General features: G+C 36.7%; 1 protein-coding gene across 2 annotated transcripts in view; it reads right to left on the reverse strand.

Moving 5' to 3' along the window:
* Positions 1–23: 23 nt before the first annotated feature.
* Positions 24–24,900, reverse strand: part of anxa3a (annexin A3a) — a 62,413-nt gene continuing 37,536 nt past the window's right edge. For both annotated transcript variants that reach the window (XM_048598268.1, XM_048598272.1), the window contains 7 exons: positions 22,542–22,621; positions 19,533–19,592; positions 18,023–18,116; positions 17,847–17,942; positions 15,816–15,874; positions 9,292–9,414; positions 24–343 (listed from right to left, as the gene is read on the reverse strand). In XM_048598268.1, the coding sequence (XP_048454225.1) occupies positions 284–343; positions 9,292–9,414; positions 15,816–15,874; positions 17,847–17,942; positions 18,023–18,116; positions 19,533–19,592; positions 22,542–22,621 (572 nt within the window). In that variant the 3' untranslated portion in view covers positions 24–283. The remainder of the gene's footprint in view (positions 344–9,291; positions 9,415–15,815; positions 15,875–17,846; positions 17,943–18,022; positions 18,117–19,532; positions 19,593–22,541; positions 22,622–24,900) is intronic.

A 24,900-nucleotide genomic window follows, 5' to 3' on the forward strand; every position in this document is an offset into this window, starting at 1 on the left:
CTCCTCTGATGCTGCTTGGCCTGCTGTGTTCATCCAGCTCTACACCTTGTTATCTCTATACTCTAATCCCTCTGATCCAGTTTAACATCCTTTCGAGGAAGTAGAAACCAACCTGTCTGTTACCTTACATTTAAATCTGTGAAATTTAGATGAAATATTATAGATTATTGTTAGACAATTAATTGCTATTTCTTTCACTTTAATTAAACAGTGTACAACAGAAGCACATCTATTCTCTACATTAAAATCTACGTAGCACTTTGTTCAGCGATTTAATAGTTGTCTAGTTTCCTGTTCCACAGAGTTTAAGCAAAGTGTTCTTGTAATCTCCAGAAGTTTCATCCTAAAACCAGAAACAAATAGGCAATAAGATATCATTTAGGGAAAAAATGAAAGGCACAATTAAAGTAGTCAAAATATATCCACCAAAACACGTTAATGATCAAATGCAAAACTGAAATACTCCGCTTAAACTCTTCCTTTCCTACCTTTTATTTGTTTCATATGAGGAAATTATTTCTTTCTAAATCTGGATTCCATTTATTTTGTTCAGATTAACACTGAGTCGTGAGCACTAGTTCAGGCTGGATTGGGAAATCTAGATGCCAACAACAAGGCTATGAGGAATGAATGGAACTGGAGGTGATCATGCGGAATGTGTGATAACAGGTAAGAAGGAAGACTTAGGAGGTAAGGTCAGTACCAAAATAGTGGCTGGTGTGGGGCTGTTGTGAAGTACACTGAAATTCTCCTAAAATAAACATACAGCTTGTGAATCTCAAGGCATCTCTACATGAACATGAGGAAATGATAATTTCACTGCAGTTTTATTCCTTAGAACAAATGACTTAACACTCAACAAAAACCAGAACATTTAACTATTATTAAAAGTTCTCCTCTCAATACAAGCTAGATTGACAACTATGTCTCAAAGAAAGTTTATTAATCTGCATGCAATTTAGTTTCAAAAATTCTGGACTGTGACTAGGGAGAAACTTGAAAAGAGATGGAAAGTCAATGCTGGTTCATAATTCAACAGGTTCAGGCCATATCTAGGTACAATGATATCTACATTGAGGATTTATTAAGAGATATTTATTTATTGTCATTTTGAAACAAGTTATTGCTGATTACCAGCAAATCAATGACAAGTATGTTAATCTGTAAATAAATACGTTTAAATATTTTAAAATATGTTCTATCCTGAGTAAGTTTGCCCAGTTTTGTGCTAAATTATTTAACATCATGATATACTTGAATTTCCTACATTTCTGTGGTAATAAACAAATAAATTACGTTTCTCAACAGAGAGCTCGGTGAAAATTAATATCAGTAACAATCACTGTGGGGCGGCACGGTAGCTCAGTGGTTAACGCTGCTGCCTCACAGCGCCAGGGACCCGGGTTCGCTTCCACCCTCGGGCAACTGTCTGTGTGGAGTTTGCACATTCTGCTCGTGTCTGCGTGGGTTTCCTCCTGGTGCTCCGGTTTCTTCCCACAGTCCAAAGATGTGCAGGCTAGGTGGATTGGCCCGTAGTGTTCAGGGATGTCTAGATGAGGTGGGTTATAGGGGGATGGGTCAGGGTGGGATGCTCTGAGGGTCAGTGTGGACTTGTTGGGCTGAAGGGCCTGTTTCCACACTGTAGGGATTCTAAGAATTCTACGAGTAAGACAAAGATGGTGGAGCAGTAGTGTCACTAGATCAGTAATACAGAGATCCCCTAATTTTCTGGGGATATGGGTTCAAATCCAAATTTCATGCAATTAATAAACCTGAAATTGAAAGCTAGTCTTGATAATGGTGAAACTATGAAACTATCATTGATCATTGTGAAGATTTGGTTTACCAATGCTCTTTTCAAAAAGAAATCTGTCCCTGTCTGGTTTGGCTTCAGACCCACAACAATGTGATTACTTCTTAAGTGCCGTCTAAAATGGTTTAGCAAGCTATTTGTTTGAAGGGCAACAAGGGATGGGCAACAAATGTCAGTGACTCCCATGAGAGAATAAAGAAAGCGAAAGATCGTATGTACTGCTTTTTGTGTAATGGATCAATAAGTCTTAGGGAGTTGCTTCCGTTAAAGTAAGCAGTAATATATTTTCATACTGTACTTTCAATGCTTGTTTTTCCCTAATGAAGTGGGAAAATTCTAAGAATAAATTGCTTTCTGGTGAAAGCTATGCATATCTTTCTATCTACTCCTCTTAAGAGTTCTGTCAATATCTCCAGTCTCCATGCCTTGTGACACCAACAAGAGTTCTTAAATGAACAGCTCTGTAGGATCGTGGGATTTTCCATGGGATTAATCATTGATCAGCTTCAATGCTATTTTTAATTGCAAAAATCTTCTATAAAGATGTGAAAATAGAAATGGCAGGTCTCTAAGAGCTGGGAAGAGAATTTGGAAATTGTAAATACTTAGCAGATTTTCTTTGTCATAATGTTTAATTGAGGGAAGATTTTTATACTAAAAGTAATTCCCCTCGCAGAACAAACACTTTCTTCATCTTTCAAGATCAGGGGCAAACCAAGAGACTTGGAAGAACTATATATGGGAATAAAGAAAGGAGAAAAACAAGCAATAGGTATAATAAAGCTGAAAGCCATGCTAATAGCAATTAAGAAAATATTGATTAAAAAGAAAACTATCTGAAGTACATTAATGCTTGATGAACTGTTTTTTTTCAGCTCTGCCCAATGCTGCTCCTGGCATGCTCTCCTGCATTGTTCATTGAACCAAGGTTAATCCCCCAGCTTGATGGCAATTGCTTAGTGATGGGCCTCCAGGGCGTGTGGTCGTGTAACTGAATACATTTCTCCTACTTCTAATAGCCCATATTGTTTTGTGGATGACAGTTTTGAGTTGTTAGATCTATTTGAACTCTATTGCACAGTGATAATACCATACAGCATGATAGAAAGTATCCTTAATCAAAGACAGGACTTTGGCTCCACAAGGATTGTGCGGTAGTCATTCCTACCGATACTGTCACGGACAGATATATCTATGTTAGGAAGATTGGTGAAGACAAGGTCAATTATATTCTTTTTCCCTCGTGTTGGTTCTCTTGCCACCTGGTTGTAGGCAAAATCTGGCAACTATGTCTTTAGGACTCAGCCAACTCAGTCTTTAGTGTGCTACTAAGCCACTTTGGTAATGGGCTTTGAAATCACACAACCAGAGTACATTCCATGTCCTGTATTTTCAGTGTTTCTTTCAATTGATGTTCAGCACGGAGGCGTACTAATTCAAAAGCTAAGGCAGATAGGTGAGAAGGGTAAATCATTTCAGCAGAACGTGTCCTGACCCACATTTGACTGATGCCATAAGAATTTACGGGGGGTCCCCAATCAATGTAACTCAAATCCCATCTGTTTGTATACTACCATGCAGTCATTCTGGTCATATTTTGCCACTGGTGGGATAGGATATAATGGTGGGTGGTAGAGACTGTTAGGTACAATTCTATAAATATGACTATGTTAGGCTGTTGCTTGACTCAACTCTAGGATACCTCTCCCAAATTTGGAACAAGACTTCAAGTGCTCGATATTTGCAAGATCGACAGGACTGGGTTTGTGTTATTGTTTCTGGTGCCAAGGTTAGTACCATGTGGTTGTGTAGTTTATTCCTTTATTTTAAATTGTAGTATATTGGTATAATTGAGAGAATTTTAGGCCTCTTCAAAGGGCAGTTAACCATGAAGCACAACACTGTGAATCTGGAGTCCCATCTACGCTATATTGCTTCCCTAAAGACAATTGACAAATTACATGGTCACCATTAAAAGGAACAAGCAACAAGTTAAAGATTTTCTTTATTAATCCCAACAGCAGAATTTGAACTTATATCCCTGAAGCATTTGTCCTAGAGAGCCTCTGGATTACCAATTACCAATACACCACCACCTCCCTTTTCAGACAGCTACTATACTGGCAGCAACCTGCTCAATGAAGTTCAGTTTGGATTCCAGCAGGTTCACTCAGCTCCTAATTTCAAATCAGCCTCAGTCCAAACATGGACTAAAGGTTAGAGAATGACAGGCAAAGACAAAGAGGAAAAACCTAAGGATATACCAACAGTTAAGACTCGATGTTAGGATGATAACAAAAAGACAAAACTAATGGCTCTGTAACAGAATACATATGGCATTCATAACAAATTAACTAAATTGGTAGCGCATGTTAAAGTACATAAACAAGATCTAAGAGCCATTACATAGACATGGCTGCAGGATGACAAGGACTGGGTCCTAAATATTGATGACTGTATAACATTAAAGAGAGTAGGAAGTTGGATAAAGGTGGAAGGCCAGTACTATTACAATGGCAAAGATAACATCTCTAACAGTAGCTGGAGATGACCTTATATCACGATGTAGAAAAGGTTTGAGTGATGAGGAATAATAGGAAAAAAAAGTCAATAGTTGGAGTGGCTTACAGGCCCTCTAACCACAATGTAGGATAAGTTAAACAAGAAACAATATTAGGTGCTTGTGATAAAGGGATAGCAATAATCATGCATGAATTTATTTCTGACACAGATTGGAAAAATCAGATTGACAGTGATGGCTTGAATGAGAAGTTTGTAGGGTGCTTTCGGGATAGTTCCTTAGAGCAGCACGTTCTGGAACCAAATAGAGAGCAGGTTATATTAGACTTGGTTTTGTATAATGTGACAGGGTTAATTAATTACCTCAGGGAAGAGTCACCTTTAAGAAGGACCAACCACAATATGTTTGAATTTTACATTCAGTACGAAAAAGGGAATATTTAAAACTAGTATTTTAAACTTAAAAATAAGGGCACATAAGCTGTGCTAGCTGAAGTGAACTGCAATGCTAGGTTGGGTGATATATTAACAGAGAAGTAGTGGTACCCATTTAAGGGTACATTTAAAAATGTTCAGAATAAGTACATTCCTAGTTTAAAGGAAATTTACAAGAGGAGGATCCACCATCTTAGGTGAAGAAGATAAGGACAGCAAAAAGGGTTAAGGAGAATCCAAAGGGATTCTATAAATACAGTAAGGACAAAAGGGTAACTAGAGAGAGAATAGGGTCCCTTAAAGATCAGCAGAACTGCCAGTGTGTGGAGACACAGATGGGGGAGATACTAAATGAGTATTTTGCATCAGTGTTTAGTGTGCAGAAGGATATACAAGATATTGAATGTGGGGAAATAGATAATGACATCTTGAAAAATGTCCATATTACAGAGGCAAAGGAGCTCGATGTCTTAAAACACATAAATTGGATAAATCCCTGGGACCTGGTCAGGTATACCTGAGAACTCTGTGGGAAACTAGCGAAATGATTGCTGGGCCCTTTGATGAGATATTTGTATCATTGATAACCATAGGTGAGGTGTCAGAAGACTGGGGGTTGGCTAACATTGTGCTACTATTTAAGAAAGGTGGTAAGGAAAAGCTAGGGAACTATACATAGGTGAGTCTGACATCAGTGGTGGGCAAGTTGTTGGAGGGAATCCTGAGGGACAGGATTTACATGTATTTGGAAAGGCAAGGACTGATTAGGGATAGTCAAATCATGTCTCACTAACTTGATTGAGTTTTTTGAAGAAGTAACAAAGAGGATTGATGAGGGCAGACTGATGGACTTGTTCTATATTGGCTTCAGTAAGATGTTTGAAAGGTTCCTCATGGTAGACTGGTTAGCAAGGTTAGATCACATGGAATACGGGGAGATCTAGCCATTTGGATACAGAACTGGCTCGAAGGTAGAGGACAGAGGGTAGTGGTGGAGGGTTGCTTTTCAGATTGGAGGCTGATGACCAGTGGTGTGGCACAAGGAATGGTGCTGGGTCCACTGCTTTTTGTCATTTATATAAATAACTTGGATGTGAACATAGGAGATGTGGCCAGTAAGTTTGCAGATGACACCAAAATTGGTGGCGTTGTGGACAGCGAAGAAGGTTACCTCAGACTACAATGGGATCTTGATCAGATGGGCCAATGGGCCAAAGAGTGGCAGATGGAGTTTAATTTAAATAAATGTGAGGTGCTGCATTTTGGAAAGGCAAATCGGGGCAAGACTTATACACAAAATGGTAAGGTCCTGGGGAGTGTTGCTGAACAAAGAGATCTTGAAGTGCAAGTTCATAGTTCCTTGAAAGTGGAGTCGCACATAGATAGGATAGTGAAAAAGACATTTGACATGCTTGCCTTTATTGGACAGCGCATTGAGTATAGGAGTTGGGAGGTCATGTTGCGGCTACAGTACATTGATTGGGCCAATTTTGGAATACTGCGTTCAGTTCTGGTCTCCCTGCTATAGAACGAATGTTGTGAGGCTTGAAAGGATTCAGTAAAGATTTATGAGGATGTTGCCAAGGTTGGAGGGTTTAAGCTATAGGGAGAGGCTGAATAGGTTGGGACTATTTTCCCTGGAGTGTCAGAGGCTGAGGGGTGACCTCATAGAGGTTTATAAAATCATGAGGGGCATGGATAGTGTAAATAGACAAGGCTTTTTCCCTGGGGTGGGGGAGTCCAAAACTAGACAGCATAGGCTTAAGGTGAGGAGGGAGAGATTTAAACGGGACCTAAGGGGCAACTTTTTCATGCATGATGGAAGGGTGGTGTGTGTATGGAATGATCTGCTGGAGGAAGTGGTGGAGGCTGGTACAATTACAACATTTAAAAAATATCTATATGGGTATACGAATAGGAAGATTTTAGAGTGATATGGACCAAATGTTGGCAAATGGGACTAGATTTAGCTGGAATATGTGGTTGGCATGGATGAGTTGGACCGAAGGGTCTGTTTCCGTGTGTACAACTCTATGACTCTATGACTCATTAGACTTAAAGGAAAATATATAATTGCACAATGATGTTACTCTGCCATGTTTTTTTTTGTCTCAGGTAATGGATGAACTCATTGTGTTATCTCAAGAAAGCCTGGTTAAATGGGCTCCTTTTAACATGTCAGTTAATTTGAGTCTGGGAAAAAAATATCTCCAAGGGAAGGGATCCATTTTAAAATTAGTCTTATTGCAACCAGCAGAGTGATTGGGTGAATAAAGGTAAGTCACTTCATCCTTTCTCACCCAGGAGTTTAATGATTACGAATGGCATTATGGGAATAGGTTGGGTAAAAGGCATTGAAGTGTTCAATCAGCCATGATCGTACTGAATGGAAAGGCTGATACAATGGGCTGAATGGCCTTCTCCTGTTCCTTTGTTGTCACCTGGAACTACAACAAATTGGGGAACCTTACCTGGGTCTGGGGATAACGGCTAATGAAACACTATCCTTTTATTAAAAGAAGAATTTAACATAAAAGTGAAGCTGTTATTTAGGGCATTCGTGAGACCACATCTCAAATACCTTGTGCAGTTTTGGTCTCCTTATTTAAAGAAGAATGTAAATGTGTTGGAAGGAATTCAGAAGAGATATTATGGCTTTATACCTGGAATGAGTAGGTTGTCTTATGATGATAGATTTGAATTCTGGGCTTGTATTACTGGAGTTCAGAGAATAAAGATTTAACTTGATTCAAGTATTTAAGATGCTGAATGGTCTAGATAAAGTGCACATGAAAATTATGTTTCCTCTGGTTAAATCCAGACCTAGATGCACCATTTTAAAATTAAGGGTCGCCCTTTTAGGCAGAGATCAGAAGCAATGATTTCCCTTTGAGGTTTGTATAGCTTTGGAGTTCTCTACCTCGAAAGATAAGGAGGCAAGGTTATTGAATATTTTTAAGGCAGAGGTAAATATATTTTTGTTAAGCAAAAGAAATCAAAGGTTATAGGGAGTAGATGGGAATGTGGACTTCAAAACACAAACAGATTAACCATGATCCTGTTAAATGTCTGAACAGACTTGAGAGGGCCAAATCACCATTTCTGGTCCTCCTAAATCATATGCTTACATGTTCCTGAGAAATGAGGTGCGAGTGACTGTGTATGACATATAAGCAACTTTTGACTCGGACTTTAGAAGACAGAGTTCCATTTTCAGTCGTCATGGTTTTAAAAAAGGACTTTTCCACAAATTTTGTGCAATGCTGCTGAATAACTGAGGTTCAGAAGAAGACATGGATCTTAATGTAAGGTCTAATATGAGGCTATCAATTAAGTAGCTGTTTGATCATTGTACATGTGCCCTGTACATGTGCATCGATTAAAGGAGACCAATAAAATAACACACAACATTCTCCTACATCAGCTCTTCTTTTTATTTCCCCAATATTATGAGGTACTTGAGTGCTTATTGGGATAGATTTTAATTTCAATTCTAACGGAGTAATCTGCATCCCAATTATAAAACCAATCTGAGTTTCATCAGTGGAAAGTGCAAATTTATTCGATTGTGTCTTCCTCAGTACTTCCTCCTTATGAAAGCCTACAGTACTTGCCTTCTATCTATACTTCAACCTAAGTAATTCCCTTGTGGAAGAAGCTTTTTAAACTGTATTTTTGAGTGATGGATACATTTAGTTGTAAGAAAGGCAACCCTCCTTTGTAGTAATTCCTTGATTTGCATCTCACAAGCAGTAGTCTCAAAAGGCTCTGACCTGCTGTAGTTCCTTTTGTTGCCATCCTGAACTGCTATCAGCAAATGTTTTAAATTGCCAATGTGCAGCACAGCATTAATTGTGAATAGCAACTCTTTGAAATCTGCTAACTTAACAAATATCATGTCCACACACACAATGCATCCCCTTATTCAAACACATTAAGCCTGCAACATGCCTCCAATACAATGATAAACCTTGCAAGAGCTTGCAATGTAATCTCTCACCCAGCTTCAGTATTGTATACAAGATGCAATATATCCCACTGGTATTATGTGAGGATCATATAATCAGCCTCTATACAAATGTATCTATCACTTGAAAGTTTCTGAAAATGTAACAAAAGTCAGGTTGTAAAACTTACTCACATTCATGATCAAACTGAACTGAATGAAATCATGTTAGGAATTGTAATTCTCAGTAAAATAAGAAACAGCCTTGACTCTGAAGTAAGTTAACCTGACATACACTTTTATCAGTTTAGACCATCCCTAGTTGATACATTGTGAACTTAAAGACTCAATGCTCACTTACAATTTAAACATTGTAACATATTTATGTTCAGGTCCCAGAATTATTGTGAATGATAATTAATTTATTCTGAAGTTTAATCTGCTTCATTTATTGCTGATCTTAGACAATTCTAAAGCCCCATTGTATGAGCTGAAGTACTTGAAAATGAGCCAAGAGGCTTCAATGACAGATTGAGGGGGAAAACAATTGAGAGAAGATTGCAGATTGCAGACCTACCTTGATAGTAGCATACACAGATCGGCCATACAGTTTCAAATACTCATCTTGAATATCCAGGAGATCAATTTCTGACCTGCTGACCATGATTCTTGAGAAAGTGTTCTCATCGGTACCCAGGCCCTGTAAAAGAATTTCATGCTCTTACATTATCAGTGCCATTGACTATTATTGTATGAATGTCAGTTGGTTAAATCTGCAGGATGTCTTCATGAACTGCTTTTATACACTGGCATGTCACGTATCTTATGTTTATTGTGACTTCTCTGGTCTGATTGGTGTAACTTGCAATTGTACATTTGCCGTAAAGAAATCTTTTACTTTTGTATCATTGTCGTGTTTATTAAGTCAGATATATCCCTTGGGGAAGATTCTGAGTCATTCTATATAGTATGAATGATGATGTGATATTAGGAAATGATTGGGGATTGACTTATTGCTTCATTTCCACTGACAGATCAGGCATCCATTGCTTCCCCAGAGCCCACCTCGATGGCCAGAGCACCCATTAGGTATGTAAATATTCAAATTGGTGTGTTACAATGGTAATGGGGCTGCTGGTGCTACCTTAGGTCAGTATTGACGTACTGTGCCTATGCCACTCAGTTTCAAATGGAGTACAGCTGAAAGAGAGCTTAGTCAATGTTGATATTTATTCTTTTTCTGAGGCTGGAAGAGCAGGAGTACTCTCCAGACTCCATAACAACAATTGAAGCAGTTGCACCACTGGGTCTATTCTTTCATAAGGATGTAGTCTACTCCCACCTCCTTTCCCTGACCTATCCTTTGTTGTCCCAAATCAGCCTGCAGGCCAACTGATTTTTGCACATACAATGCACTAGCTGAATGGAACTGAGGCCCATCCTCAAAATGGACAATGCATACCACTAGCAACAGTATCAGTCCACATTCCTGTAGTACTGGAAAAGACCTTTTATCTTGCAGTGGCACAAGATACAATGCAGAATTGCAGCTGGATTTGCATTAGTTAGGCATTTTGTGGAAGAAGCAAACTTGAACAGGTCTCCAATTGTATATAGCATGAAGTTAATTTGCTTTAAAACTTTAATACTGAAGCATCTTTAGTCTTTGGCACAAGTAAATACCTCCTTTCAAATTTTACTCCTCTTTTTCGGAGTTCAAATTGGTCTTGAGCTTTAGTGCAAAATGAATGCTTGCAAATCAGACTTGACACTCTGCTGAGATTTGTTGCTTTCTTTTATTGAAAGAAGAAAATCCAGTGCACTGTAAAATTGGCTGGTTTGCCATCATCCATTCTGTGCAATTTTCAGAGACCAATTTTATTTCCTTTATTTTTAGAATTTTTGCATATGCTAGTAATAATTGCAAAACATCCATATAGTAAAAAAAATTGAAATAAATTAAACTAAATTATGAAAAGATCAATAGGACACTATAGTAATGGCAACACATATGATACACTTGGGCACACACTCTGAACTATTTTCAAATGATTACATAATGAAAATTGATGTTAACATGTTTCTGCCTGGACACTTAGTGGCCTGCTGTCAAATTCCTCTTTCCTCAACTAAATGAAGGCAGTAATCCATTTTAAACAAACAGATTAATGTCTTTGTTCAATTGCGAAAAGATGAATTTTATGTGTTCATGTTAGCATTCGTAAGATAACATTGCCAACTGCAATTTCCCAGCTCATGTATTTAGGAAAGTAGCTGTAATGCAAGATTGACAAATTATGTGTGCCTAACATTCAAATGTTTGAAGTTTGATTAAGCCAATCAATACAAACTTCAAAAATCATTTAAGTTAACCAGAAGGCATTAACTTGAGAGCTGAACAAGGAATAAACTCAAGAGTTTTAGAAGTCCTCATATGGATTTGTTTTCCAAGGGTAAGGCAGAACATCAAATGATGCAATTTACACAAAGAAAAGATTATTTCAAAAAAACATAAAGCAATAATTTGGGATGGACAATGAATACTGTAGAGGGAGAGGGGCAAGGAAAAAGGGTCAAGTGCACATAACTGATTGGCCCAAGTATGAGAAGTGTAAAGTATTCAATATAAAATAGACTAATTAATTGAACAAAAAGGTATAATTTGTTTAGATTTAATTACCAGTCAGAATGGTTGTTACATGGTGATCAAGGTCAAAAAATAAATACTGCAGGATTTCAGAAAGCTGTATTAAGAAATAAGAATGGCCCTAACAGTAAGAGATGACGAGGACAACATTCAGGAAGCCTCTTGACTCCAAGAGTCATGAAACAGAATTGGTTTGAGTAAAGATTAAGAACAACAATAACCAGATCACTAATTTGTAGATCCCTGAAAGTAGTTATATTGTTGGACAGAACAACTAGCAAGAAATATTTGAAGATTGTGAGAGGGGAAACAAAATAATTTGAGCAAGTTTAATATTCATGTTGACTTTTTAAAAAATAAGTAGGCAAACATTGTCCTAAAAATGAGTTTATTCAAAGCTTTTGTGATATTTTCCTGGAACAAAACCTTGTGGACCCAACCAGAGGTGAAGCTATTTTCAATATGACGTTGTGTAATGAGGCCGGATTCATTCATAATTTCATAGTAAAAGAACCTCTGGAAAAATCCAGATCCTAAATACAGTTGAATTCCATATTATGTTTGAAAATGATGTACTTCAGTCCAAAATAAGAGTATTAAACTTAAAGAAAGCCAATTACTTCAATTTGAGAAGAAAGTTGGTTAAATCTGTTTTTGTGTACAAACTATAAAATTTTGATAATTAGAAAGAAGTATTCAGAGCAAACATTTAAAGAAACCATTTTTTAAAAATTCAACAAAAACACATTCCATTAAAATACAATATCTCATCAAGAAATATCCATCCACCCCCGGACTAATGGATAGCATTATATTAATATAAGAAGCAAAAATGGTTGCAGTGTTTTAGAAACCAGCAATGGGTTACAAAAAGTTGATAAAAAGAGAGGAAATACAATATAAAAGTAAACTTGCTAGAAATATAAAAGCAAATTGTAAGTGCTTTGACAAGGACATAAAAATGCTCAGAGCAGCTGAAGTAAATATGGATCCCTTTGAGGCAGAGATAAGAGAAATTATTGGAGAGGAAGAGGAGATGACAAAGCCATTGAACAAGAATTGAGTGCTTGTTTTATGCCCAGTAGGAGGTGAATATGTGTGAAGAACTTAAGGTAATTAATGTCAGCGGAGGAAAAGTATTAGAGAAATATAAAGGATATAAAAGGAATATAAAGGAATTAATGGGCAATAATCTTAGGTTCTAAATGAGATTGCTACAGGGATGATGGATGCACTGGTTATGATTCTTCAAAATTCCTCAGATTCTAGAATTGTTCCATCAGATTTGACATTAGCAAATATAATATCACAATTCAAGAAAGACAGAAAGAAAATAGGGAATAAAAGGCCCTAAAGCATAACATTAACAGTTAGGTACATGCTATAATCTATCATTAAAGATGTCCTAGGAAATTATGGTGACATCAGATGAAATGAGCATAGAAATTATGCCTGGAAAATTGTGACGGCCATTGCGCCTTTGGGGATATAAACATATTTTATCTTGGGGTGATGGTCCCTTGGATTTCTGTAGGATCTGATTTACGGCAAAATACCTGGCTTACAGCAAGTTATCATATGACCGGGTTACTTGGGAGTTAAACAATTAAGAGAAAAATCAATATATGTTCATTAGAAGACCTGGTTATGTGTTCAAGCTATTTAGTTGTTCGGCTTTAGGAGTGAAAACATCTCTGAGACAGAGTTTAATTGAAATGTTGCATGTTGGATTTCAGGATTTAAACACTTTATTAATTAAAGGGCTGCTAGTGTAAGGGAGTGAGTTGTCTTACATACAGAGAAAGAAAAAGCAAAATACAAAGATCCAGAGGTAAACACTATTAGAACTGGGGGAGTTCAGACCCAAGGTAGCCACACTAACTTATTAGAAATGCCTCTGTTAAATGCGGGGTTTCTTACCATAGGCCACAGAAGGATTGAAAGGAAGCCATAGATCCAAGAAATCTCAACCTTTTTACAAATCTTCAAAGGACTCCTCAGACCAATCAGTTAGTATTCCAATTTTTGACAAGTATCTGAATTGAGTTTATTGGGGGTGTGGAAGAAAAGTGAATTTAAGAAGTTCAACTTAAATTACAAGTAACTGAATTAATTGTACTTTTAATGTCTTTAATTGCAGAAATACCAAGTGACCATTTAAGGTAGATTAGTTAGTACCAGTCATAATCTTTGACTTTTGAGAATTTTTTTTTTGAAACATTGAACCATAAACATTGTGGTTTAATTCTTTTACTGTGTATGCATTTCCAGATTCTTAGAAAATATAATAAGCATGTTATTTGTCTCCACTGAACTCATAAAAACTCTATTAGAGTTTTTGAGGGTGTAGCTAATAGATGAATGGGAGCCAGTAAATGTACTACTATTTTTACAAGTCATTCAATAAGATGTTACACAAAAACTGAATATGCAAGAGAAGAGTTAACAGGATTTGGCAATACTATATTAGCATGTATGGACAATTGATTAATGACAGGAAGAGGAGATTAGGGAATAAATAAGGTATTTTCAGATTGTTAGACTAATTTGAGGAGTGCCACAAGAATCAGTGTTGGGGTCTCAGATATTTACAATATATATTCATGATTTAAGAAAAGACAATGGATATATAATCCATTATAGCAGCCCTTTAATTAATAAAGTGTTTAAATCCTGAAATCCAACATGCAACATTTCAATTAAACTCTGTCTCAGAGATGTTTTCTCTCCTCCTAAAGCCTAACAACTTAATAGCTTGAACACATTTGCTGATGATACATTGTTAGGTGAGAATCTAAGCTGTGAGGGAAACACAAAGAAGTTGCAAGGAGAAACAGACAGATTACGTGAATGGGTAATAATGTGGAAGTATGAGGTATTCATTTTGATAAGAGGAATAGAAAAGCAGAATATTTTTTAAAAGGCTTTGAACTTCTAAACATCCAAGAAGATTTTGCTGTACTCATACAAAGAACACAGAAATCTGGCATACAGTTGCAGCAACCAATTAGGAAAGTAATGACATGTTGACCTTTATTGCAAGGGAATTGAACTACAACATAAAGTCTTGCTACAATTGTACAAGGCTTTGGTGAGATAGCACCTACAGCAGTCTTGCTCTACATATTTAAGCAAGGATATATTTGCATTGCAATATAGTGAAGGCTCACTAAATTGGCTCTTGGGATGACAGGATTATCCTATTTGACAGGCTGAGTAAATTAGGTCTATATTCTCTGGAGCTTAGAAGAATGAAAGTTGATCCCGTTCAAACAATTGTACTAATTTCTGCAGAGGCTAGACACGGTAACCACTAAGCCATTATTTATCCCATCTGGGAAACTGAAAATGGGTGACACAGCCTCAGGGTAAGAGGTCAATGATTATAACTGATATGAGAAGTTTCTTCGCTCAGGAAGTTGCAAGATTTTTAAATCATCTGTCCAGAAGAGCAGTGGGGCGAAACATCAGAGAAGCACCCCATTTGCCTCAATATTACATGTGGGGACAGCTCCAAGTGGTAATTATCTTGGCCATCTTTGCAAGGGTGTCACATTGCTACTTAACGTTAATTAGTAGTGAATGTAGGATTTAAAAAGAATGTATAGTTACTTACTTATCCATACTGGAGATTGATAATTTCACCCATTATCCTAACATGCCTTAATCTTTAGTTTACAATTCCAAAAACATTTTTCTCTTCCATGTCCTCTCAGATGTTTTCATTAGTGTGAGGCAGATGTTAAATGACCAGAAGAAAATTCAGTTCAAAATTTAAATATTTTACTGGTTTTCTTTTATTTGAAATTCTACAAACACAATGAATGACAGGGTCAATAAAAGAAGTCCAAATAAAAAGCTATGCAGTAGCGATGAATAAAGTCATGCAACAAAATGTTTCTTCACCCTATTTTGAAACTTGAAAAACAAATAGTATTTATATAGCATCCAACATTGTAAAACCTCAAAATTTGTTTAATGGGAGTTGTATGAAACATAATTTGACACCAAGTCACATAAGGAATAATTAAGGTTGATTGCCAAAATCTTTATTAAAAAATATGGTAGTCAGGAGTTTTCTAAAGGAGGAAAGCGAGGTAGAGATGTAGACATTTGGGAGATTGCTCCAGAGCATAGAATTGAGGTGGCCCAAGACCAGGCCACCAGTTGTAGAGTATTGAAAAATGGAAGTGCTCAGCTGACCAGAATTTGATGAGCATAGGTATCTTGATGGTTTGTTTAGCTGTAGAAGACTATGGAGGAAGGGAGGAACAAGGTCATAGATGGAGTTAAAGACATGAATGAAAATTTCAAAATCCCTGCATTGGCTGATCAAGAGACAAAGTAGGTTAGCAGGCATAGGGATGGTGGGTAAACTTGGTGTGAGTTTGAATACAGGCAACAGAGTTTTGTAGAATCTAAAAAATTATGCAGGGTATAATAACACAACATACCTTTACACTTTTGTGGATTCTTTCAGCAAAATATGCAGGTGTAGACTTTGAACAACTAACTAAAAAAAAGCAAACAAAAATAACCATTTAAGAGCATATCAAAACCCTTTTTGTTTACCTCCCCTTCCATCCATACCTTGCTCCATTTATCAGCTCAGCAAACAGCAAATAAACTATTGCATATTCTGCTCTACTAGTGGATAAATCTAACCCAGAGTTCCACCTCTTGTATAATAGATTGATAATTAAAGATTTAAACCTTGACCTAAATCCTTGAAATCGAATTATTATTGTTGTCAAAGCAGGTTGCTTGTACCTGTAAGAAGGCACAAAAGATGACCACTCAACAGCAGTACTGAAAATGTACTTCATAATGTCATGCCACTTAGAAAGGAAAGGAAGATGACGCTGAAGGGCTAAGTAAAATTTTTAACAAAATTAATGGGATTATAACTTATCAGGAAAGATTGAACAGGTTCATGATTTTTTTCCTCAATAAGAAAATCAGACTGAGGAGTTTCCTAACAGAAGTACTTAAAATTCTGAGGAAGGGTCACCGGACCCAAAACGTTAATTCTGATTTTTTTCTTTACAGATGCTGCTGCACCTGCTGAGCTTTTCCCGCAACTTCTGTTTTTGTATTTAAAATTATGAGTGGTTTGGATAGGTTAGCTATAGAGAAAATGTTTCCTGCTATGGATCAATATAGAACTAAGGATAACAAAACAAAGTTACTTGTGAATAAATTGAACAGAGAATTCAAGAAATCTCATTTACCTAAGAGAATTGTTGGAATTGAGGAGAACAGCAAAAATACATTTAAGAGAAAATTCGTTCGCATGAGGAAGAAAGAAGAGAAAAGGTTGGATGATCAAATTGGATGAACTAGAAACATAGAAAATAGGACCATAGAATAGGAGTAAGATATTCAGCCCTTTGATCCTGCTCCCAATTCAATATGATCACGGCTGATCATCCAACCCAGTAGCCTGTTCCTGCTTTCACCCATACTCTTTGATCCCTTTAGCCTGAAGAACTATATCTATGTCCTTCCTGAAAACATTCAATCTTCCAGCTTTCTGTGGCAGAGAATTCCTTCGGCTTATCATTTTCTGGGTGAAGAAATTTTTCCTCATCTCAGTACTAAGTGGCTTACCCCATATCCCTTAATTTGTGACCCCTGATTGCTGGTACTGATTTATAGATTTCTATAAGATCCCATCTCATTCTTCTAAACTCCGGTTAGTATAGAATGAACCAATCCAGTGTGTCTTCATACATCAGTCCTGCCATCCCATGAATAAGCCTGGTAGACCTTTGTTTTATTCCCTCCAAAGCCAGAACATCCTTCTACAGATAAGGGGATTAAAACTGCACACAATACACCAGGTGTGGTCTCAAAAAAGTCCTGTACATTTGCAGCAAGACATCCCTGCTCCTCTGCTCGAATCCTCTCATTATGAAGTTCCAAATACCATTTCCCTTTTTCTCTGCCTGCTGCACCTGCATGCTTACTTTCAGTGACTGGTGTACAAGGACACCCAGGTCTCATTACATCTCCCCCTTTTTCAAACTAATGTGATTCAGATAATAATCTGCCTTCCTGTTTTCGCCATCAAAGCATTTGCACTCTCACTTAGCATTTCTAAATCACAATGAAGCATCTTCACATCCTCCTCGTGGATCCCTCCCACCCAGCTTTGCATTGTCTGCAAACTTGGAGATATTACATTTCATTGCCTCATCTAAATCATTAATAAATATTATGAGTAGCTGGGATCCAAGCATTCAAAATGACAGCGAGCAGGTTGATTACCGACTTGCAAATCCTTCCAAAACACACGCATGACAGGCAGTTAGAGCAGAGGAGATTCCTGGTTAGAAAGTCAGAACCTCTATCATTGCTGACAATGTTCCAACTACAATATACATATAAAAAGTGCATACTTCTACAACAACCTGAACCTCTGGAGTGGACTATAACATGCCATTACCTAACATTCAAATTTTTGTACATCTCATTTGACTTACCCATTGTCAACATCAAATCCTTCAGATCTCCAGACATTTCACTCTTAATGCTGTCTTCTATGGTCTTGTTGGTAACTGCCTTGTACTCATCAAATGCTAACAAAGAAAAAATCAGAATACAATTTTTTTGTTCCAATTTGGAGGGAAATATAAACTCTTTCAAATAATTTTCTTACTTATTAGCAGCTGAGCAGGGCTCCTTAAGCACAAGACTTCGATAAATTTAGCTTCGTCTGTCCCCAGTCTCTTCTCACCGGCCTTATAAAGGGCCTATAGGATACAATAGAACAATTACATGAACAACTTCAGTTCAGTAGCGACTATGTTGGTTAAGAGTCAAACCCCTGTGCAAGTTATATGTGTTGGAAGGAGCAGCCTTGCTGCATTCAACAACTAATGTAAGGGAACAACAAAGTTACCTTTTTGGATTGAACATGAAGGATAAATTTGACTTCTGATGAAAACTGATATTACACATTTTATTTATATAATCGCTGATTTGTTAAATATCTATAGGAAGATATGAGTTTGAAGAATATAATTCCTGAGAATGAAATTGCCTTCCGTTATTAATTAACGAGAGAAAAACACACCTAGTATCTATGTACATTAGCATATTTTACCTATTACATAAATCATCAGCAAAGTATAAAGGAAAATACATTGAAGTGGTTACAATGATGTGAATTTATTTATAGAGCACGGGCTGAAGCAGAGTTTATACCTTTTAGATCTTGTGTGATTGCTTTTACAATATTGCTGTCACCCATACCAACTGTATGTGCATTCTACTGAAATACTGTTTCTTTTGCTTGGGAACCAGATGTAAAAGAGATGGTTTATGTTCGCTTTGATAAATCGAGGATGATTAACTCAGGATTTTGATTAATAGCCAGTGAAGGTAACTAACATGGGCATTCCCTGCAGGTGTCATTGTCATAAGATTGCAAAACACATTCACCCTCTGTTTTTTAATTCCATACTAGATTAAACTTTTGAACTGAGGCAATTTATGCATTCTTGGAGTTTGATAAGTACAACACTCAATGTCTTCATATTTCACGGAACTCAGCATTTAACATAATGTTAAAGGAAGGTAATCAAAGGATGATTTGAAATCAGTGTCAGGAGAAATACAAGCTGGTCTACTTTCCAAAAAAAACTGATCCTGGATATATATTCTTGATCTTAGATAATTACTGTATTACCAAAACTAGTATCAAGTTTATTACTATTTCTTTGAGGACTATAGTCAATGATTTATGATCCTGTTTATGAATAAATCACAAATCAACTTTTAATGAAAGCTAAGTTAAAATCCAAAATCTTATTAATTACTTGGTATTGTTGCAAAGATTCCCAGTTCCAATCTCAGGTTAAATGAACATTATTTATTAACTTCAGTACTATTTTTACACAATTTTTTTTCTGATCTGCTCTCTGCATCATTATATACAGTCATAAAATCTGGAAAAAGTTCAATTTGTATACAGTGGAAATATAGCATGTTATAACCACATTTCAGGACAGAACAGACTGCTGGGAAACTCTATGTGCCTATGTATTAGTTTTGGAGAATGTACTAATTCAACTTGTGTAATTATGGCTCCAGGGAGCATGCAGGCAACATTTATAATTTTAATTACCCATTACCAAATCAAACTTCTTAATTTAAAAATAACATACCTGAGCATCACTCTTAAAAAGTCTTTCATCCACAACCTGGCAATTTTCATCTCTCCTAGCCTGGTAGTAAACAAAATTAAAATGTCATAGAATATCTGCACAAGGCTTAAGGCTAAACATTACAATTAGCATTGGTTATACAAAGGTTCTTTCATAGCTATCTTAAATGCATGGTTTAATTCTCTTATTCTATACTTAAGTCCTATAAAATGTTTTGATTATCCTCCAATTCTGATTAGGGTGCTAATCCAAAAAAACCTTCCTTTTTTCAGAAACTGATGGACCGACTGTATTATTCTAAGATTTCTTCAGTTTTTAGTTTAGGAATTAATTATCTGGAAAAGGTTATTTAGATCCAAAGTTCTAAAAGAAGGTCTGGGTTTTGACAACATATTTCCTAGCCCATGTCATTGTACATTCTCATGCTATAAAAAACTGGATGAACAAGTTCCAACCTTAAAGTAATAAAGTATGGCTGTGCAATAGCCTCAAGATAGCACAGCACTTCAAAGTAATCCAAAGTTGTGAACTACGTCGAACATCCTAAGGACATACTGAAGTGCTAGATAAATGCACTTATTTGTTCCAACATCATCCATATTCACAGAATCATGGAATTGTTATTCTGCAAGAGGAAGCTATTCATTGGCATCGGTTCTCCAATGAGCATTATGATTTAGTATATTCACCAGTCTTTTCCCCATGCCCTTGAACATTACTTCTATTTACGTAATCATCCAATGTCCTCTTGAATGTCTCAACTAATTCAATCTCCAACACACTTTGAACTGTACATTCCAGACCCAAACCACTTACTCTGTTAAAAAGATTATTTTTTTCTCACCTCACACTTGCTCCTTTTGTAAGTCTCTTTAAATCGATGGCCTCTCTTCCTTGATCCTTTTATCGTTGGGAATGGTTTCTCCCTCTCTATTCTATTCAGACCTTTCAGGATTCAAAAAATTCAGGTCCTCTCTCAGCCTTCCCTACTACAAGTAGAGCAGGCCCAACCTATCATTATAACTCATATTCCTTCTCCCTGGAACCAATGTTTTAGATTGCATTCACATCCTCCCTGTAGTGTGACACCCAAAACTGCACATAATACCCAAGCTGAGGTCTAATAAGCATCTTGTATAAATTCAGCATAACCTTCCTGCTCTTGTAATTTATGCCCCCATTGATAAAGCCCAGGATAACAAATGTTTTATTTACCGCTCCTACCACTTTCAATGACCTATGCACATACATACCAACTTCTTCTGCTTGAGCACCCCCTTAATTATTGAATTCCTTACTTTATATTGTCTGACCATGTTCTTCCAACCAAAATACCTCACCTCACACTTTTCTGCATTAAATTTCATCTGCCACCTATCTGTCCACTTTACCAGTTTGTCAATCTAGATTTGAAATTCTGAACTATCCTCCTCGGAGTTAAGAATGCTTCTAAATTTTGCATCACCTGCAATCTTTGAAATTGTCCCTTGCACACCAATATCTAGATGATTAGTATATATCAGCAAAAGCAGGGGTCTCAATATTGACACTGGCGAACTCCAATAGACACCTCCCTCCACGCTGAAAAATATTGATTAACTATTATTCTCCATTTCCTATTACGTAAGCAAACTTGTATCCACATTACAACTGCCCCTTTTATTCCATAAGCTATATCTTTCCTTCAAATTTGTAGTTTGACACTATCTAATGCCCTTTCGAAATCCATGTATTACCACATCAGCAGTGTTACCTTCATTGATCGTTTCTGTTAAATCTTCAAAAAGCTCTAGCCAGTTAACCAAATATGATTTCTCCTTTAGAAATCCATGCAGGTTTTCCTAAACAACCATTTTTTCTATTGGAATACTAATTCTATCCCAAATAATTGTTTCTAGAAGCTTCCCTTAATCTGAAGCTAAACTGATTAGTCTGAAATTGCTGCGTTTATCCTTAGAACCATTTTTTTGAACAAGAGTGTTATGTATGCAATTCTCCACTTCTCCAAGACTGACAGATTTTGGTCAGTGCCGAAATAATTTCCATTCTAATTTCCTTCTGTATCCTTGGATGCAACTCATCTGGTCCTCGTTCTTATCAAGTTTAAGTTTCAATAGCATATCAAACAATTCCTCCGTATCAATTTTGATCCCTTCTAGGGCAGACTTCCTTCTCTGTCACCTTGGCCTGGGTAGTATCTACTACCTTAGTAAAGACAGATGCAATGTATTCATTTAATACCTCATTTGCATTTCTTGCCTTGCAAATCCCACTTTTGGTCCCTAATATCCCCTACCTCTCCTTATACTGCTTTTTAACATTGATGGGCCTACAGAAGACTTTGGGACTCCCCTTTTTTTGGCTTTTCTCATAAACCCATTTTGCTTCTCTAATATGCTCACTCGCTCCCCCACCCCCTGAACCTTCTGTATTCCTCAGGTTTGCTACTTTATTTTCTACCTGACACTAGCCATAATCATACTTTCTCTTTATTTTAATTGCTATCTCCTTTGTCATCCAGGGAGGTCTGGATTTGTTTACCATCTTTTTCTCTTTTGACGTATATGCCTTGACTTTATCCAACCATCTCTTCTTTGAAGGTAGCCAATTGTTCAGCTACAGATTTTTCCATCAACCTTTAGTTCCAGTCTATCTAGTCCAACTCTGTTCTTGCCCCGAGGAAATGGGCTGTGCCCAGCTAATTTTTCTTACACCAGATTGCCTACTGCGTTTGTCTATCATAATCCTAAACCTTATGATATGATGATCACTGTCTCCTAAATACTCATCCATTGACTTCTGATCTATTTGGCCCATCTCATTTCCAAGAACCAGGCTGAATAGGGCATCATCTAGTTTGATTGGATACATTCTGCTGGTTTGAAGTGTATTGTCAGATCTTTGCAATAAATTGAATACAACATATTTGAAAAAATAAAAGCATATAGCCAACCCCAGGACAATAAGATGTGAAAAATGTAAATGTATAAAGAATATTGGAATAGATACCTCTAGCAAGATGAGCAAAGCTCTTCTAAAATCCCCAGATGTCTCTGCAGCAATATCCTTTGCCAATTCCCTTTTATATTCTAGAAAAAGGTTATTGATGAAGAAAAATGTAAATATTTTGCTTCTAACAATCACAAGAATTGCAAAAAATGTATTTTAAATTGAAGTTTAGTATTAATGTTAACAGCAAGTACAACAAGAAATTATAAGATTACTAAATCATAATACAACTAAATTATTTCAAAATAAAAACATTAATTCAGTTAAATCATTGGATTCTTACCGTGCAGAAAGAGACCATCACGTCTGCACCAACCCTCTAAAGACCTCCATCTTATCTCCTAACCCCACATTTGCCATGGCTAATCCAATTAGTCTATATATCTCTCAACACTGTGGACAATTTACCCCCTAACCTCTCCATTTTTGGACTATGGGAGGAAACCAGAACACCTGGAGGAAATCCACATAGACAGTCACCCGAGACTGGAATCAAGCCCGAGACCCTGGCACCATGAGGCTGCAGTGCTAAGCAGTGAGCCACTATGCCACCCAAGAGAACAATAAACCCAAAAGTATTAAAATTATATAACTCATAGATATTGAGTTGATTATATTTTGAGTATTAATAGATCATACATCTTTTAAGAAAGTAAAATATTACATGATGTGACTATGTTTTTCTTGACATCTAGGTGATTGTGCCAAGTGCAAGACTGAGGTTGATAAAAAGTGAGACAAAGGAAATGAGAAAACAGTGACAGTAGAGACCAAGCTTAAGAGTTAAAAACTTGAAGATTACAGGATGCAGAGCTTGAGAAAAATAGCAAGTTCCACAGATCAGAGATCCTTATAAAGATTAGATTTGTGTGGAAAATGTCATGAGTTTACTACATTGAGAATGAAGGGGGTAAGAGAAAGTAGGATAGCATATTTTCAGTTTAGGAGGAAAAAAAAAGGAAGTGTAAAGAAATTTCAGTTTAAAGATACAGAATGTGAGACGGAAGTAAGCAACATGGACATATTAAAACAGGAACTTCATGACCTTGTTTACTATTAGATCCTGACTGACTTGTATCTCAAATTCACTCACCTCTCTCTCCATCCCTGGTTACCTTTACCTAATGAAAATCTATTGATTTCAGTCTGGAAAATTTGCCCCAACATTTCTAGCCTTTTGGGGAAAGAGTTCCAGACTTTGAGTTGGTGCAAGATAGATTATCAGAAATCATGTTTCATACTTCCTCTGCAGTGGTATAAAATGTTTCTGGTCAGGAATGTGAGAGCAGAATATGTGCTAAAACTTTCAACTTTTGGATGGATTTCGCTGTTCAAATTTTGCTGAAAAAAATGAAGCATTTAGGACTGAAAAAAGAAGTTGAAATTCTTATAGGCAGAGAAGGTTTAATTTAGATCAGAGGAAATAGGGAAGTCAAGATTGTGAATAGAGGAAGGATGTAGAAAACAGTTATTGGGTTATTTTTGCCTCACAGATATTGCTTAGTAGCAATGTAAAAGTAACAATATAACTCAAAGTCACATCCCAATCTAAACAATGTATCAAAATGGTTCTGAGGCAAAGGTTTATCACCTCCTGGAATAAAGTATAGCCTAAAGCTATTTTTTAAAAATATTTTATAAGATGGACAATCTTGCCTGCGCTTTCAGCCAACTTAAAATGTACCAACTGGTACTGGGACTCTGCACATTTTTATAAGTACTTCTTGAAATTCTCTCAGGGCAGTAGGGAAGTGAAACTGCAGCTAAATATGCAGTAAATTAGTGCACATAACTGTAGCCTATTTGGAAACAAACAGAAGAGGTTGTACCTGTTGACTGGGCTAATTACAGGTGATAAAACTGTAGGATAGATTTCCAAAGCCTTGACTCCCAACATGGAAGCTTGCTTGATGCTGGCATAGTTGTGACATCCATACAAAACCAGCATGGTCATAACTGCCCAATTCGAGACACTACCAAACTTTTGGTCATTCATTTTAATCACTGGAATATCAGAAGTGTTGTGAACGAGATACAATAACTTCTGAACTCAATTGTTAAATCAATGCTACTGCCAAGAGATGCTCCACAATAGAAACAGTTCATAAAAAAGTTACCTTGTGGCTTTAAGCAATTGAAAGAAATTAGATCAAAAAGAACCAAGATATAATGATTCAATCACTGAACTATTAGAGAAATGGGTTGTATTTTCTGAGAATCTATGATCTGAAACCAGTTGATGATTGTAAGATAACAAGGTGTAGAGCTGGATGAACACAGCAAGCCAAGCAGCATCAGAGGAGCAGGAAGGCTGACGTTTCGGGCCTAGACCCTTCTTCAGAAAATTTTCTGAAGAAGG

The sequence above is a fragment of the Rhincodon typus genome, chromosome 1, assembly GCF_021869965.1.
Source record: "Rhincodon typus isolate 14 chromosome 1, sRhiTyp1.1, whole genome shotgun sequence".
Taxonomy (NCBI): Eukaryota; Metazoa; Chordata; class Chondrichthyes; order Orectolobiformes; family Rhincodontidae; genus Rhincodon; species Rhincodon typus.